The 15,459-nt window shown below is 37.5% G+C and overlaps 2 protein-coding genes across 4 annotated transcripts; both read left to right on the top strand.

Annotated features, from left to right (window-relative positions):
• The first annotated feature begins 2,961 nt into the window (after nucleotides 1-2,961).
• On the top strand, nucleotides 2,962-6,487 carry LOC116317049. The gene is made up of 4 exons (XM_039613056.1): nucleotides 2,962-3,021; nucleotides 3,351-3,393; nucleotides 3,547-3,662; nucleotides 4,713-6,487. The coding sequence occupies exons 3-4, from the start codon at nucleotides 3,547-3,549 to the stop codon at nucleotides 5,926-5,928; spliced, it is 1,332 nt and encodes a 443-aa protein (XP_039468990.1). The 5' UTR covers nucleotides 2,962-3,021; nucleotides 3,351-3,393; the 3' UTR covers nucleotides 5,929-6,487.
• A 479-nt stretch (nucleotides 6,488-6,966) lies between these two features.
• Nucleotides 6,967-15,392, top strand: commd1 (copper metabolism (Murr1) domain containing 1). Of its 3 annotated transcripts, none has more exons than XM_031735707.2 (4): nucleotides 6,967-7,175; nucleotides 11,842-12,132; nucleotides 14,081-14,227; nucleotides 14,586-15,392. In XM_031735707.2, exons 1-4 carry the CDS (start codon nucleotides 7,002-7,004, stop codon nucleotides 14,691-14,693), a joined length of 720 nt encoding a protein of 239 aa, XP_031591567.1. In that variant the 5' UTR covers nucleotides 6,967-7,001; the 3' UTR covers nucleotides 14,694-15,392. The 3 variants fall into 3 exon arrangements, with proteins under 3 accessions (XP_031591567.1, XP_039468871.1, XP_031591568.1); XM_039612937.1 differs by having other exon boundaries at nucleotides 6,969-7,175; nucleotides 14,081-14,150; XM_031735708.2 differs by lacking the exon at nucleotides 14,081-14,227 and having other exon boundaries at nucleotides 6,970-7,175.
• The last annotated feature ends 67 nt before the right edge of the window (nucleotides 15,393-15,459 follow it).

Here is a 15,459-nt window from a genome sequence, read left to right as displayed (position 1 = left end):
TTGATTACATAAATAAAATGTAATTTTCTCTGTAGCACTTCATGGATTTCATAAGCAGCACACCTTAGTTATTCACACAAAGGTAGAAAACAATATATACAGTGTTATCTTCATTTTAGATGTCAAAAAGTATTTGCGGCTCCCGGTGTTTTCTTTTGCGTGGAAACCGGGTCCAAGTGGCTCTTTGGGTGTAAAAGGTTGCAGACCCCTGGGCTAGGGGCTTCACTTTGTGCAGTGTCTCCTAAATTGATGGTGTGCCCCATTTACATGGAAGATTTTGTTTGGTTTGAGTGAGAAATGAAATAAATCATGAAATGGTAACATACAAAAGGGAAATTGAAAAAAAAAACAAAAAACTAAGGGTGACAAATGAACAGAGGTGGTGGTTTACGACACCAACTGTCTGCATCTATAATCCAGTTTTGAGATCCCTTCCCAGACGCCTTAACACCCACTCACATCCTGGGCCATCTGACCTCAGGAAATCACATGATAGGGTCATGCTAGGTTTCACAATGAGCTCACTCGAAACCTTGGCTGATTGTGACCTACAACCGTTTTCACACCTTGGCTCATGTGATTAGGTAGAGGATCATTAGGTGGTCCATTGTCCCTTGGGGGGATACTCCCAAATATTGCCATGGCTGGTACATCAGCGCACTGACACTAAAGATACATTGTGCCTAATAGAAAAAAAAGCCAGAACAATATGAAAAAAACATCATAATACTATGTGCTGGTATAAGAATGCAATGGCTTCTGAAATCCCTCCAAACAGTTACAGCTTCATATCTTGCTGGTAGACATGTTTCATCAACATATCTTTATTATGCAGCTCATTCATCCATTCTCTGCCAGACTACAGAAAGTAGTTATACTGGTTGTTCATGCTGAGCACACTCCCTGTACCTACCTGGAGTACTACACGTGCCCTAGCCCATTGAAATGTGTCAGCCAGCAGTTTGCCATCTGCATCCTATCATTAGTAAATAACCCCCCCCTAGACTCAGTCTTCATGTGAGTGCTCTGCATTACTGTCTGGCAAATGGTGGTTGAAAAAAAAAACCCAACTAACTTTTCTCCAACCCATGTGCGCCAAAGGTGAAAGTGGCAGATCAGAGGCCCTGATCAAAGTCTCGTCATTCTGGCTAAGATTAATTCCTTTTTGAATTAATCTGAATGACCTCTTGAATGACTCACAACATCAAGTTTATCACCAGAAAATGTTGAGGTAAGGAGTGAAGTTTGGTCTGGATGCTTTGAAAAGATTCAGTGCCATAAAACGTGTGCATATAACTTGTGCCCCAGGCATACATCTTTGTTTGTCTTTTTCTCTGGAAGCCATGAAGAGGCAAAATGAAAAGAGGAACTAGTCAACCATCAAGCAGAAGTCTTCATCTTATCTTTTTCTCCAAGTGACTAAGCAAGCCACAGCTCACCCAGCTCAGGCTGGGTCATGCAGCAATAGTTTATTTCCCCTAAACACATACACATGTAAAACACTGTCAATATTTTCCATATCTACTTAAGTTTTGTCTAATTTCTTCATCCATCTGTTTCCTGTTCATATCTTTTCAGTAACCTACAGAACTTTATCCCTCACGTCTGTAGTCATGAAGTGTTTTGAGCGGAAAGTGTCGCAGCACATCAGAAACTGTCTATCCCCCTCCCTCGACCCCTACCAGTTTGCTTACAGAGCAAATAGGTCAACCTAGGACACCATCACCATCACCCCACACAGAGGCTTCGCCATCTGGAGAACAGGAGGAGCTAAGTGAGGATGCTCTTCGTGTACTACAGCTCAGCATCAACACCATAATCCCATAGATCCTCACCACCAAACTGGACCACCTTCAGATTCCCCTTGCCACTGCTTCTAGATCAAAGACCCCTGTCTCAGAAAAAACAGGGCCATCCCAGGTGACCACTTGCATCCTGCCCATGACCTGCTTGGCCCGCTGCCCTCTGTTTGGTGCCTAAGGTCAATCAGGTTCCAATCAGGTACTCACAAACAGCATCTTGTATATATGTCTCCTGTGTGTTATTTACTCCTGCTGCCTTACTATTTATATTTTGTTCCTGCACATTTGATGTGGAGAATACTAGTCACTGTGGGTTATTACATGCTGTTTAGTGTAGGTCTTATCCTTGTGTTAATCAGTATATTCTGCTTTTATGGCATATTATGACCAAGCAGTCTAATAAGTGCTTTGAGAGCAATGATGCAAACAGGTCGCAATTTTGTAGTATGCACAAGAGATAGAGAGTGATTTTTTAATTTATATCTGTTATGCTGTTCCAGTTTGCTAAATCATTTCTGTTGAATGATTTTCTTTTTGAACTCCCAGAGCAAAATATTTTCACTTCCTAAACTTAAATTGTTTAAAAATGTCTGCAAAATAATTTATAAATTTAAAGTAATCTGTGAAATCCCAAAAAGCTGATTCTGTTCATGTGGACAAAACGTTTTTAGTGGGAGAAACATTTCATCCCTCATCCTAGTGATGAGTCCTTACAGTGAAAATATATAAACATGAATCCAGCAGCAAACAAAGTAAATAAAATGAACATTTCTTCAAAAAAATGATGCACTGTAACTGCAATAACACCTCTCATGTCCATAGCTTCTTGTCCAGCTTTTAGTTTAGCTATTATCTTTATCTCTGTTTTCTGTGCATTGTTCTCTGCATCTCTGTAAAAGCATCTTAGTCATGATGTGTTCAAAACCTAAATGTTTTCTTCCTCTTTAGTTGAATTTCTCTCTTTCTGTTTTTTTTCTTCTCCAAAATGAAGATGACAAATAAAAAAGAGATTTTTTTCTATCTATTATCACATACTGATTTCATAGTTTTCTACAGACATGTTCAAATATGGTTATGGTGTACCTACCAGGGGGTGGTCACTTTGTTCTCTATAAAAAACCAAAACTTCCCTGGTACTGTGTCTACGGTTTTAGCATCTCCCTTTTTACACACTTAAAATTAACCAGGAGGTGTGGACATCGTCTCTTTTTCCAAAAAAGGTAAAGCAATAAAGGTTTTTGCTTTTTAAAATTTTTGCTGGTAAAAATCAAGTTGTGCAACTACTTTTTGTCATTGTCTGTTTTTGTCACCTGTTGGTAATTTCCTTGATTAATATTTTTATGAAACAAAATGTCAAAGAAAGTGCAAAACTGGAATAAAAATGTAATAAACGCCATCAATGAGAAGCTGAGAGCTTGTATGCTTTGCATTTCTGCATAAAAACAATGAATTGTTTGTCAAGTGTTGCAAACTGATTTTCTGTGAACTGATGAATTAATTTATAAATTAACTATTGATCTACATAAAAAGGTCTATTTGCGTTATTTTAGTAGGGGGTTATAACCAGAAGTAGCTGGCAACACATGTGAAGGTAAGTGAGGCATCTCGATATCATGTTAAATGTTAGTGTTGTTTCCTTAAAACATTCACTTGGTTTAATTGTTATGATTGTCATAGTAAATTGGACAAGTCACAGCAGTTTTGTGTGTGAAAACCACTTTGTTGTTAAATCTGATCTGATTAGATGGCTGGCCTCTGCTGGCTGGTGATGGTGCCAGCCTTCTTCCTGTCTCCTCCAAACATTTTGGCTGCTGTAGACCAGGACTGGCTCACGAACATTGTAGCAGCCGTCAAGAACGAGTGAGTTGACAAAAGGTTTTGGGGTTTTTATGTGTGATATTATAACTCATCACTATTCTAACCTGCTAGTGCTATTATCGATCTGTTGAGTCACCTGAAGGCAAGACATCTCTCTATGACTTCAGCCTTTATTTCATGTATAGTTGTACAAAGTATGTGACTTTATTTTACAGTGCAGTTTTGCTGTTGTTTAAAGTGATTATAATGAGCTTTAAATTGTAATAAAAGATTATTATTATTATTATTATTATTATTATTATTATTATCATTATTATATTAATTTGCAATAGTATGTTTTTGTATATAATAATGATATCACTATTATTATTAATAGTAGTAGTAGTAAGGAATTATTAATGAAAATCTACAGTAATAGTATATAAAGAATACAATGTACACGTACAACAAAATTATGCGTGCTCCAAGTGCTTGTAAGTACTGCAGAGAAAGATTTGGTCTGAATAAAGTCAGTTTGAGTGGCCTGAGTGATGAGAGTTACTCAGACTGGTGAGCTGGGTGGGCAGGGGTGGATTGTTAACAGTACGAACTGTCCTCTGGAAGAAGCTGGTTATGAGTTTGGGATTGTGAGTGTGGGACCTGATTGAACTGAGGCTATATATAGTAGATCAATAATTGGACTCCGAGGTTGCTCAGGGTCTTTTGTTATTCACTAGAATAAAATGTACCATAAAATGAACTTGTTTTTTAATATGGAACTTTAAAAAAAGAGAAAAAAAAGAATTTGATGCAAAGAATTGCTTGTTATGTCTAGTGTCCCATTAGTGTCCCATAAAATACATTTTAATCATCTGTGTGGGGTATTTATGGCTCTTTTTTTTCCCTTTTTCCCTGGTACCCTCAAGACACTCAATGCAAAATATACTTTTACAACTCACTGACAAAGCCCAGATCATCACTGATATTTCGAATTTAGTGTGCAGTTTATACTTATTATATTATTTTTTTCCCACAATTCTTCATCTACTATCTAAACTTTTAAATTCATTAAAATTATTATCATTATTAATTAGTAACATTTTCCCTTGGCAGGTATGAACTAGGTGATTCCTTCAGCGTGGCTTTGAACATCCCACAGAATCAAGATCCAAGCAGTCTCCAAGAAATCCTTCAGAATGACCCAGCAGACAGAGTTAGAGGAGCCCTTTCACAGGGCCAAGTGTACAAAGGCACCAGGGTGGTGGCAGCAACACAGTCACAGGAACTATCACATGTTCTTCAGAACATACAACCATTCATAAAAAGTAGTGAGGGTAACGTTCTCGTCATCTACTCTGAAAACTCTCCAATTTCAAATGATAAAGGTATCACTTTGAACATTGGTGATATCACTCACAACTGGAGTGGTTATGCGTTTGTTTTTTCTAATGTAGCTGATGTTCCTGCTTCAGACACGTCTCAGCTGACTCAATCATTTAAGCATCTTGAGATTGCCAAACTTGGGCTTAACAACATATATCGTTGTTATGAACCTGGAGATGATACTTTTCAGTGCACAAGTTGCTCCTCGGGGGGAGATGTTACACCCGAATGTGTTGCAAACACAGCCCTGTCAAATCAAGAACAAGGTACAGATGTAGAAACACCTAAACCAGGCCTTGGCACTGGTCTATTCAATGACATAGGCACTGGTATAGAGACTGGTATAGGCAATGACATAGGCAGTAAGATACCTCCAGGCTCAGGTAGGGGAAAAGAGGGTCAAATGAGCAAGTGCAAAGGAAATCAAAGAGGAAGCTTCAAACGCAGGGGAGGCAGCCAGCTTAGAGGAGGAGGTCGATGTAAAAAAGGAAGCAAGCTTAGAGGAGGTGGCCGGCGTAAAAAAGGAAGCAAGCTTAGAGGAGGAGGTAGACGTAGAAAAGGAAGCAAGCTTAGAGGAGGAGGCAGACGTAAAAAAGGAAGCAAGCTTAGAGGAGGAGGCAGACGTAAAAAAGGAAGCAAGCTTAGAGGAGGTGGCCGGCGTAAAAAAGGAAGCAAGCTTAGACGAGGAGGTAGACGTAAAAAAGGAAGCAAGCTTAGACGAGGAGGTAGACATAGAAAAGGAAGCAAGCTTAGACGAGGAGGTAGACGTAGAAAAGGAAGCAAGCTTAGACGAGGAGGTAGACGTAGAAAAGGAAGCAAGCTTAGAGGAGGAGGCCAACGTAGAAAAGGAAGCAAGCAAGGCAGAAAACAGGGCAAAGGCAGAAGAGGAAGCAAAAGCAAAAGACGCAAGAAGAGTAGAAGAGGTGGCAAACGTAGACATGGTTAAGGTAAAACAGGTCTGTCATATAGCCTTAAATTCTGACAAGCAACCCAGTGAAGCTTACAAACACAAGATCCTCTGAGAAACTGCATTATTTTTCCTTTTCATAGATTTTTTTAAATTTTTTTTTTATGCTAGCTTAACTCGTATTTTTTGGCCTTTATACACAAAATAATTTGCTTTCGAACATGTCAGTAAGTTAATATGACCATGTCCCATGTCACCTGCTGTTTAAACCTTCAAGGAGCTGCCAGAAAATGTTGGTTCAAAAAAAGAATAAAATACATTTGAAAATAATTTTTAAAAAACATGACAATAGAAATTAAAAGAATATGTCGACTTTAAGAATTTTACAACCTTTTAATGATTTAAAGAGCTTTTGTGAAACATTCTTACAGATCTGTGGTAGGAGCAATAAACTTGAAACTTTTGTCTTGAATCATAAATTTGAGTCACATAAAGGGACTTTGAAGATATTTGACTACTATTTCATTTAGTCAAAGATTAAACATGATCAAAACTTTAATGTTCTTTTCTTCTTGATTAAAGCTTGGCTTGGCATGCATTCTGGTCTCTGTGTCAATTATTTGGAAACTCCTGTGTTATGGTACTATTAGACTTGCTTTGATAAATAAAGGACTGCACAAGCTAGAACTTTCTATACATCCTGAAACCAAATTCTCTGAACTATTGCTCATGACATTTACATTTAAATATTACTTTTCACTCACTACAGTTTGTACTGACATTACTGTTCCACTTTTTTTTCTTTTTTTGTAGATGGACATTGTTCAAATAGGCCAGCTAATCAGTAAAAATGGGTAGTCAGACTGCAATGTGATTCAAATAAATTTAATTAATATATAAATGCTCTTGATTTAATAATTATGCAGCATTGCTTTTAAAATGCATTAAAAATTAAACAAATGATTTTTCATAATTTGTATAGCAAAGTTTGTGATGTTCCCTTTTGGAGGCTTAGATGAAACGCTAAAGCTCAAGCGCTGCAGTCGGAATCTGCAACTACAAGTCCCACAATGCCGTCTTGTACTGCAATTCATGTGACCACAAGAGCAAACATGGCGGAAGTAGACGCGACGAAGTCTCTGAGCGGCTTGTTAAATGGAATCGCGCAGAAAGTGTATTACAACAACAGCGAGATCACAGAGGAGCTGCTGAGAAGCGAACTCTACCCCGAGATGTCGCCGGACGAGTTCACAGCTTTGCACGACAAAATGAAAGGCCTTTTAAAGGTAATACCACACGACACCCCGCACTACTGATGCTGAAGTCGAGTCCAAGCAATTCTGCTCTAGCTTTGATTTCACTAATATTCACTTTAGTTTAGGAGAAAGGGCTGTGTCTGCGTGATAGTGCATGCTTGTGCCCATCCAGAAATGCACAGCACACAAACAAACACACATTATTGAGAGGCACCGTGAGAATATCTGTTAAAACTCAACTCAGAACATGGTTCTGTCTTGGTTAAGTCCTAAGTATTCCTGATTTTGAACTGTTGTAGTCCTGTTTTAATTCCGGATCAGTTCTGGGTCTGGTTGAATTGGGGTTTAGTCCCTGTGTCTTGATACAGCCCTGATTTTATTCTGCCTTGCTGCTTAATTAAAAAACTAGTTTAAGGTGTCCTGCATATGTGATATATATTTTTCCCTATATGAAGTCATTCTTTTTTGAACAAAACTCAAAACAGAGCCAATTAATCTTTCAGTCATTTCTAACCCCCCCCAAAAATCCCATATGCATACTACCCTTTAGGGCTAAGCCCCGGGTGTTTCAGATGTCTGGCTCCGCCTCTGTCTGTCAAATGAACTGTCTTCCTTTTTATGGATGAGTGTCTCCATGTTTGGGCTCCCAGCATTTAAAGGCAGGACCTACTGATCCAGCTTTCTGTAGTTTCGATGCTATTTCAGTACTTTGGCCTTGGGTTGCTTCCAGTACAAGTGAAGCAATGATAAGTCAAATGGGTTGCTTGCCTCATTGCCAGGAAGAAACTGGGAATTATTCTTTTATGTACAAGGCAACATAAGACTAAACGATGTTGAGGGGAGAGGGTGTCAGGTCCTTAACATCTGACAGCATCTTGGACCACAAGTATGTGCTGAAATTGTGGTCATAAATATTTTGTACTTGTAAATCAGGATTTTTGTGTGTAAAAAGAATTTGTGTGTGTGTAAAAAAGATTTGTTGAGTGTGAAACTGTGCACTCAAGTTTCAAGTTACAAGTATGAATTTTTACCCCATTTTTCTTCCTTTCAGCTGATTGGTCAATGTCATGTCAATCACAAATTTAACAATCCAATCAGAGAACAGATGGGTTTGGCTGTCGGAGGGGCGCTTTATTAAACTGCAGGACCTTGAAGGGTAATACAGTTTGAAGCTGGAGGATCTCTATATAAATATCCCATAGAAGCTAGGTCCCCTAACTTTCAGTAGCTGTTGAAAGGATAAAGTTGTGGTATATCAGTGGCTAGAAATACCATTATTACTTTAGGATTAGTTTAACACAAAGTCAGGGCTGACCCGGGACCATTGCTGTGAGTCACAGTGTGCAGCATAAAGGTCCTTTCACATCGGATGCAGCATGTGCTGCTAATGCTAACTGCTAACTAAAAGTCAAGGATCTAGAATTTGATGCGCTGGCTGCTGAGCTCTGTGGGTTTTTGCGGCAGCTCTACCTGTACTAGATGCACCTGCTCCTTGTCGTTTCTATCTCTGACTTTATGTCCTCTACAAGAGTTTCTGTTTTTTTATTTTCAAATGTTCAATAAAAAAGTCTTCCCCGAGGTCCGCAGCGCTGTTGAAAAGGCTCTGGAGGTCCCTGTATTAAGTATGTAAACCTGTGACACAAAAATCACCAAACTCGGACCACCAAAGACTGTTTTCCTTCGTGGTGATGAAGGAAAACACTGGGCTGACATGTAAAAGGGTATTTATTCCCTCAGGACCTAAAGCTCCATAAAGCACCCCTCCAATAGCCAAACCCATCTGTTCTCTGGTTGGATTGTTAAATTTGTGATTGACATGACATTGGCCAATCAGATGAAAGGAAGAAAAATAGGGTCAAAATTCGTACTTGTAACTTGAAACTTGAGTGCAGAGTTTCACATGTATTTTTTGGCTAAGTCCACACACAAATCTTTTTTACGCACACACAAATTCTTTTTACACATACAAATCTTTTTTACGCACACACAAATTCTTTTTACACATACAAATCCTCATTTACAAGTACAAAACTGATTTACAAGTACAAAATATTTATGACCACAATTTGAGCCCATACACAAGTTCTAAGTTGTTAATGATGGTCAGGGTTGATATTTTCACTTGGTGAGGAAAAGCCACACAACTATCAGCCCATCACTTTCATAACTGCATGATGCCAAAGACAGCATCCCTGATGCATATAAAGCTACACAACTCATCTTTGTAGGAAATTCTGGTGTCAACAATCAGGCAAGAGGCTGACACATAGTAGGTATGTTTCTAGAATTTTTTAGTGGGTCTCTTGATGCTCTGAATCTGGTTCATTTTGCTTTTATTAAGTTAACAGTAGTTTTCACACTGAAATGGCGACACTTCATGGTTTGATGAAAAGTGTCACAGGATCTCGAGCACTGAAAGTGAAAATCAATTATGTGCTGCAAACTCTTTGGAAATGCAGCTTTAAAAAACATAACATTTGATACAGTTGTGGTCAGAATTTCACATACTCTCATCACAGTCATGGTAATTTTGGGCTTGCAATGATTTCTTTGAAATATTTTCTTCTAGGCTGAAATGATTGTGCATCATATTTCTTCAATGACTTCATAAAAAATAAGAAGTTGGTGTAAAAGGTTAAATTCAATTTGAATTTTCTCTAATACACACAGTCAAAAAGATACATACCAGCTCAAATATATAATATACCCCCACTAATATTTTATTAAATGTCCCTTAGAATCTGGAATAATTCTAACTGGATATTTGACCACCCTTCTTACCAGTTAATTTAAATTGGGTGGTTTCCTGGCACAAACCTGTCTTTTAAGCGTAGTTCACAAATTTTCAGTATGGTTGAGGTTGGGCATTTGGGAAGGCCATTCTGAAAGCATAATGTCAGCCTGCCTTACCTATTCCAAAACCAGTTTTGGTGTGTGTTTGAGAACATGTCCTGTTGTCCGTGTGGCCAGCTGCAAAATTCAGCTGAGTTAGAAGGTGTTGATTTTGGAACACAGGATTCTTTGCTCCAAAAGTTGTTTTTTTTTTTTTTGTTGTTGTTGTTTTTTTACCATGGCAACATAAAACTTGCAACATTTTAGACTGTTCCAGCAGTTCCCAGTTCATGGCAAGCTTGGGCCTTGGCAGTTCCTGGGTTGTTCATAAACATTATAACATATTTCCTCTTCTGCAGAGTTTGGTAAATTGGTAACACATCCAGATCAATTGTACTTTGATGTAGTTGTTTAAAATGATGATCTTGGACTCTACAGTTGTTTAGCAATGGTTCTCGGGATCCACTGGGAATTCCATTTACACTTCCTTGGACTTTCACATTGGTCAGTCCAGTGAGTGCTGCCATACAAATCCTTATTATACTGACAGACAGAACCTACCAGTTGCAACCTATCAATTAAGAAGTTAATAAACCTTGACCTTATCAACTAAAAAAAAAAAAAAAGGAGAACCTCCAGCAATACTTTTTAAAGCATCTAAGTGAGTGTATGTATTTGAACCTGTATGTATATTTTTGACCCTGTGTGGATTAGAAAAACCCCAAAGGAAATTCAAACATGTGCACATAATTCTCTTGAAAAAAAAAGTAATTAAAGATGTATGCCAAAATGATTCTATTCTGGAATAAGACCAGTTGAAAGAAATTATTAAAAATCCAAAATTAACATTGCATGATGACATAATGAGAATATGTAAACTTCTGATCGCAACTTTAATGTCTTATCCCCACTGAACAAATAACACCCTTGATAAAATATCTCATAAAATCTGATAAAAATTCTGTTTAAACAGACTTATTACTTATAACTTTAAATGTTATTATGTCACTCATTCTATTTTCTTTTCTTTATCTATGTTTTTATCAGTGGATTTTTGTTTGACTAGTGTCTTTAAAGACATTTAATGTTTTTACTCCACGCTAGGCAGAAATATTCCAGCTTAACACAGCTTTCAGATAAAATAGCTAAATCATGACTGGACTGTCTTAAATGTTAAAGAATTTAAAACATTTAAAATGGGTTTTTTTTTGTTGTCTTTTTTTAATGTTTAAGATAAGGGTGACAAACCAACTACTGGTTAGTAATTTTTTCACTGGTTCTGATCTTCTGTCAATAGGGGGCAGCACTAACATGAATATCCTACTCAGTACCTACATATATAATAAATAATATATATAAATAATATAATAAATAATTGTTTTGTTGTGGAGTTTTTTTTTTTTTTTTTTTTTTTTTTTTTGGAAACAAATAAAGTGCCTGTGAAATGTATTTTTCAGGTGAGATTTGGCCAAACAGGGAAAATACAAATGGCAAAAGTACAGATTGTCTAAATATATAGAAAGACAGAATACAGTGTCCAGTTGAAATGGACCCAAACACCAGTGTTTATTCTTACTTTGGTTACATGGGGCTTCCAAATAAATGTCATGGGGAATATGTTTCTTGTTTTGGGTACAGTCAAGGTAAAAAGAAAGTACACACTCTTTAAATTCTAAATTTATATCAAGTCATAATCAAAATAAACTGGTCATTAAAAAGTCTTAAAAGTCTTAAGTATTAAAATATTTCTGCTTGCCTTTTCATAAAAGTCACCACACAACACTGCTGTAGCGATATGATTACAAGACATTAGAGCTCCAGGTTTGTGTTGAATCTTCATCGTCCTCTTTTCTGCATCTCTCAGTCCATCGCCACAGCAGACATGGACCATGCCCAGCTGGAGGCCTTCCTCACAGCTCAGACCAAGAAACAAGGTGGTGGTGGCTTGAGCGCTGAACAGGCCGCTGCGCTCTCTCGTTTCTGGAAAAGCCAACGAGTTCGAGTTAAGGAAAGCTTGGTGGCTCATAGCCGCTGGGAGCCCAGCCTCAGGGGCCTTTCCTGGAGGGTGGATCTCCAGACTGCAGCCAGCCGACGGGGAACAGCTCACAGCGGCCTAGTTGCCCTGGTTGAGCTCGAGCTTGGCAGAACAGGACAAGTACGCTGTAGTTCCAGTTTTTTTCTTAGCTTCCAAGGATGTAGTGAGTTGCTAATTTACGTTCACCTGTTTTCATTTTCCTGAAAAATAAACCACTAAATACAGATAAATCACACAATTAACCAGCTGTCAGAATTTACTAAAATAATTTTTTACTGTCTTCAGTTAGGGCACCATGTGCCACTATAATTAAAACTATAAAGCATCCTAAATGACTATTCTAATAGTACAATCCCATTAGAAAAACCAAAAGTTTTATATATGCCAGTTAATTATGCTTCAGGTTTTGAGTTTATGGATGTTTAACAGTATTTTCTCAAAGTAGAGCTGGAGCACAAATGATCTTATTTTGAAAATGACATTAGCTCAAGGGGAAAACAGTGAGGGCTATAATATGTTACAAAATACTGAAACACTATTAAGATGCCTTTAGTAGCCTGAAAACATTAGAGATATAAACATAGGCATACTGAGTCTCAGACTCCACACAGAAAGACCCGAGACTGGATTCAAACCCAGGAACTTCTTGCTGTGGGGTATGGTACTAACCACCGCACGGCTTCTTTACTGCAGCACTGCACACATTTATGAGTTTATTGCTACCAGTTCAAATGGACATGGAAGCGCATTTACACAACATAAAGCCAGAGGAGAGTCATGAATTATTTTGCCCTTTCGATATGGATGGGGCTTAGCTGGACTCTGTCCAGTAGAGTTTGACAGCAATAGCTGGGTCATTTACTGTTATGCAACATCTAATCTAGGTACCTATTTATGATTTGACTGATATCCATTCCATAACCAGTTCTGTAACCTTTGGGGTGAAACGGAGAGGCCATTTTGGAACTAACCACTTGGTGGTGTCATTCTGTCTAAATACCATTAACTACTGCTGAAACAGCAGATTCCAATGTGGCCATACTGGATAGCTTTAGTGAGCCTCAGTCCCATGAGAGGTTTAAATTTGCTCTGTGCCCTGAACAGTTTTAGAGCTGAAAAAAAGTTCTGTAAAATTGGTAATATTAGCTTACTTTTGTAGTGTATTCAAATGTATATTTAGATTTAGGAGTAGGAGCATTGCCTTCTTTAAATTTTGGATCACTGTTGGATATTTGCTTTTTAAACAATTCAATAATGTAATAATAGAAAAAAAATCCCCAAATCTATACTGCCACAGGCACTTCTACTGCTGCATGAAGAGACTGTATTAAACTGAATTTAAAAGTTGGATCATGTTTATGGATTTTATTTTATTGCCTATGATTGATTTAAGCAGTTGTTTTGTGCTTATGACAGACCCAAATGCTTTGTGAAGAAATCCATTTGTCAGTAAAAATTATAGGAAATCACATTTTCGTTGCTATGAGCCCACATGACCAAAGCAGATTAATTTTGTGTGTGTGTGTGTGTGTATGTTGTATTGTCTATGTATTTGGCTTAGATATTTTGAGCGTAGTGACCTCCAGTAATCAGCGGTAAGCTCTGGCCTTAATCAGCGATGTCCGGAGTTTCTGCAACATATATACATTATATACATATACTTTATATACTGCATGTTTTTACATGCAGCTATGATTCTTCTACCTGCAAGAACTATTACTGTTGTATCATGAAGTACCCTTGTAGTTCTAGTTCTTGTCACATTTGGCACCTAACTAGGTATGCTATATGTCCCCATGGATGTACAGACTGCAGTCAAATAATTGCTTTAGCACCATAGAAAGCTGATATTAATGTGTAGAGTTGATGTTGGTGTCATTTCCTATGACTTGCTGTCTGATTTAGAATGTATAATGGATCAGTCAACCATGGTGTGAATGCCAAAGCCTGTATGACTGTTTTTCATGTATTTTGGACATAGAATGAAACATAGTTTAAGATGGCTGTACCGCTGAGCAGCTGCTGACACTGAGGAGTCTATTATATTTGGTGTATTTTTTTTCTGCAGGTCCCCAAGCTCAGAGAAAGCAGATCAGCAGACCAGAGCGGCCCATACTCTCAATGTGCACAATGCCACTGTACTACTGTTCAGCACTATTATTGCCCTATTCAAGTCGATTTAAATGTAGCAAATAAAAGCTCAAAGGCTGAAGAAGTAGGTGGAGGAGACTGGTAACTGGTAAAATGAATTGCTAAAGTGTCTTTCAAGTCTTGAATCCCAGAAAAGGCCTAATGATAGGATGCCCATCATCACTGCAGAATCCCCTGTTTTTCATCACCTTCACACTAGAAATCAAAACAAAGTTTTACTATTTTTATCCGCATTCACTGAATGATGTGCAGTGAATATTATATTGCTTCCTTCAGTAATTATTTATTGATTAAGAAGTAGACTGACTCATTGTTTTGGAAAATAATATTTAAATTCTTTTTGGAAATATCATTAGTTGCTGATCCGTTATGTTCAATCCATTCACCGGCCTCTAAAACCTCCGTTCTTTTGTCTTTCTCAGGACTCAGAGTTTGTGTGTCTGGAGTTTGATGAAACCAAAGTCAATCAAGTGTTGAAGAAGATGGCTGACATTCAGGAGAGCATCGACAGAATTGTTCACAGTACCTGAAAATACTTCCTGAAAGTTTATCTCAAACAGCAGAGACAGAAAGATAACTGTGACTAAGAGTCCAATGTTGAGGCATAGTTTTTCCACTTGCTCACAGATTTACCAGAAATGAAAGTGGTGTGTACGTGTACAGATATACACACCACTATCCATTCTAGTAGACAATACTTGTGGTCATCCTCTGAGAATAAGTGGTCATTAAAGAAGAACTATTCCTCTCTTTGCAATATAGTTTCCAAAGCTTTGGGATTCTGGGATTATGAGAAATAAGAAATGTGATGAATCTAAAGTGAAAAAAAGCAATGTATTACAATATAATTGTAGATATTGTAAAACTAAATAAAAACTATCCCATGTGTATTTTAAAAAAAAAATTATTATTAAGAGGGACAGAAAGATTAAGTTGTTTGTGATTACTATTAATATTATATTTTTTAAAAATCTCCTGCAGCATCACCTTCATGGCCATGGTGTTGGATAAAACTGTGTTTAAACTACATGTAAAGTAATAATTGGAAACTCTTTCAACTGTCTACAGCCTGACAAAACTAAATCAGAAATATGCAAATTTCATTAGACAGATTCAGTTATCAAATTAGGGTATTGTTACAGTCAGTTGTTTATAGTATGGACATGCTAACTGTATCTGGTAGCAAGGAGCACATTTCTCAGAACAGTAATAATTAGCAAAAAAAAAAATATAACTAATGCTAACCGTGACATCTTCCGTTAAAATGACTAAAGTAGATTTTTAATTCATGTAAAA

The sequence above is a fragment of the Oreochromis aureus genome, linkage group 6, assembly GCF_013358895.1.
Source record: "Oreochromis aureus strain Israel breed Guangdong linkage group 6, ZZ_aureus, whole genome shotgun sequence".
Lineage (NCBI taxonomy): Eukaryota > Metazoa > Chordata > Actinopteri > Cichliformes > Cichlidae > Oreochromis > Oreochromis aureus.
Note: the sequence above shows the minus strand (reverse complement) of the source record. Positions and strands in the feature narration are given on the sequence as shown.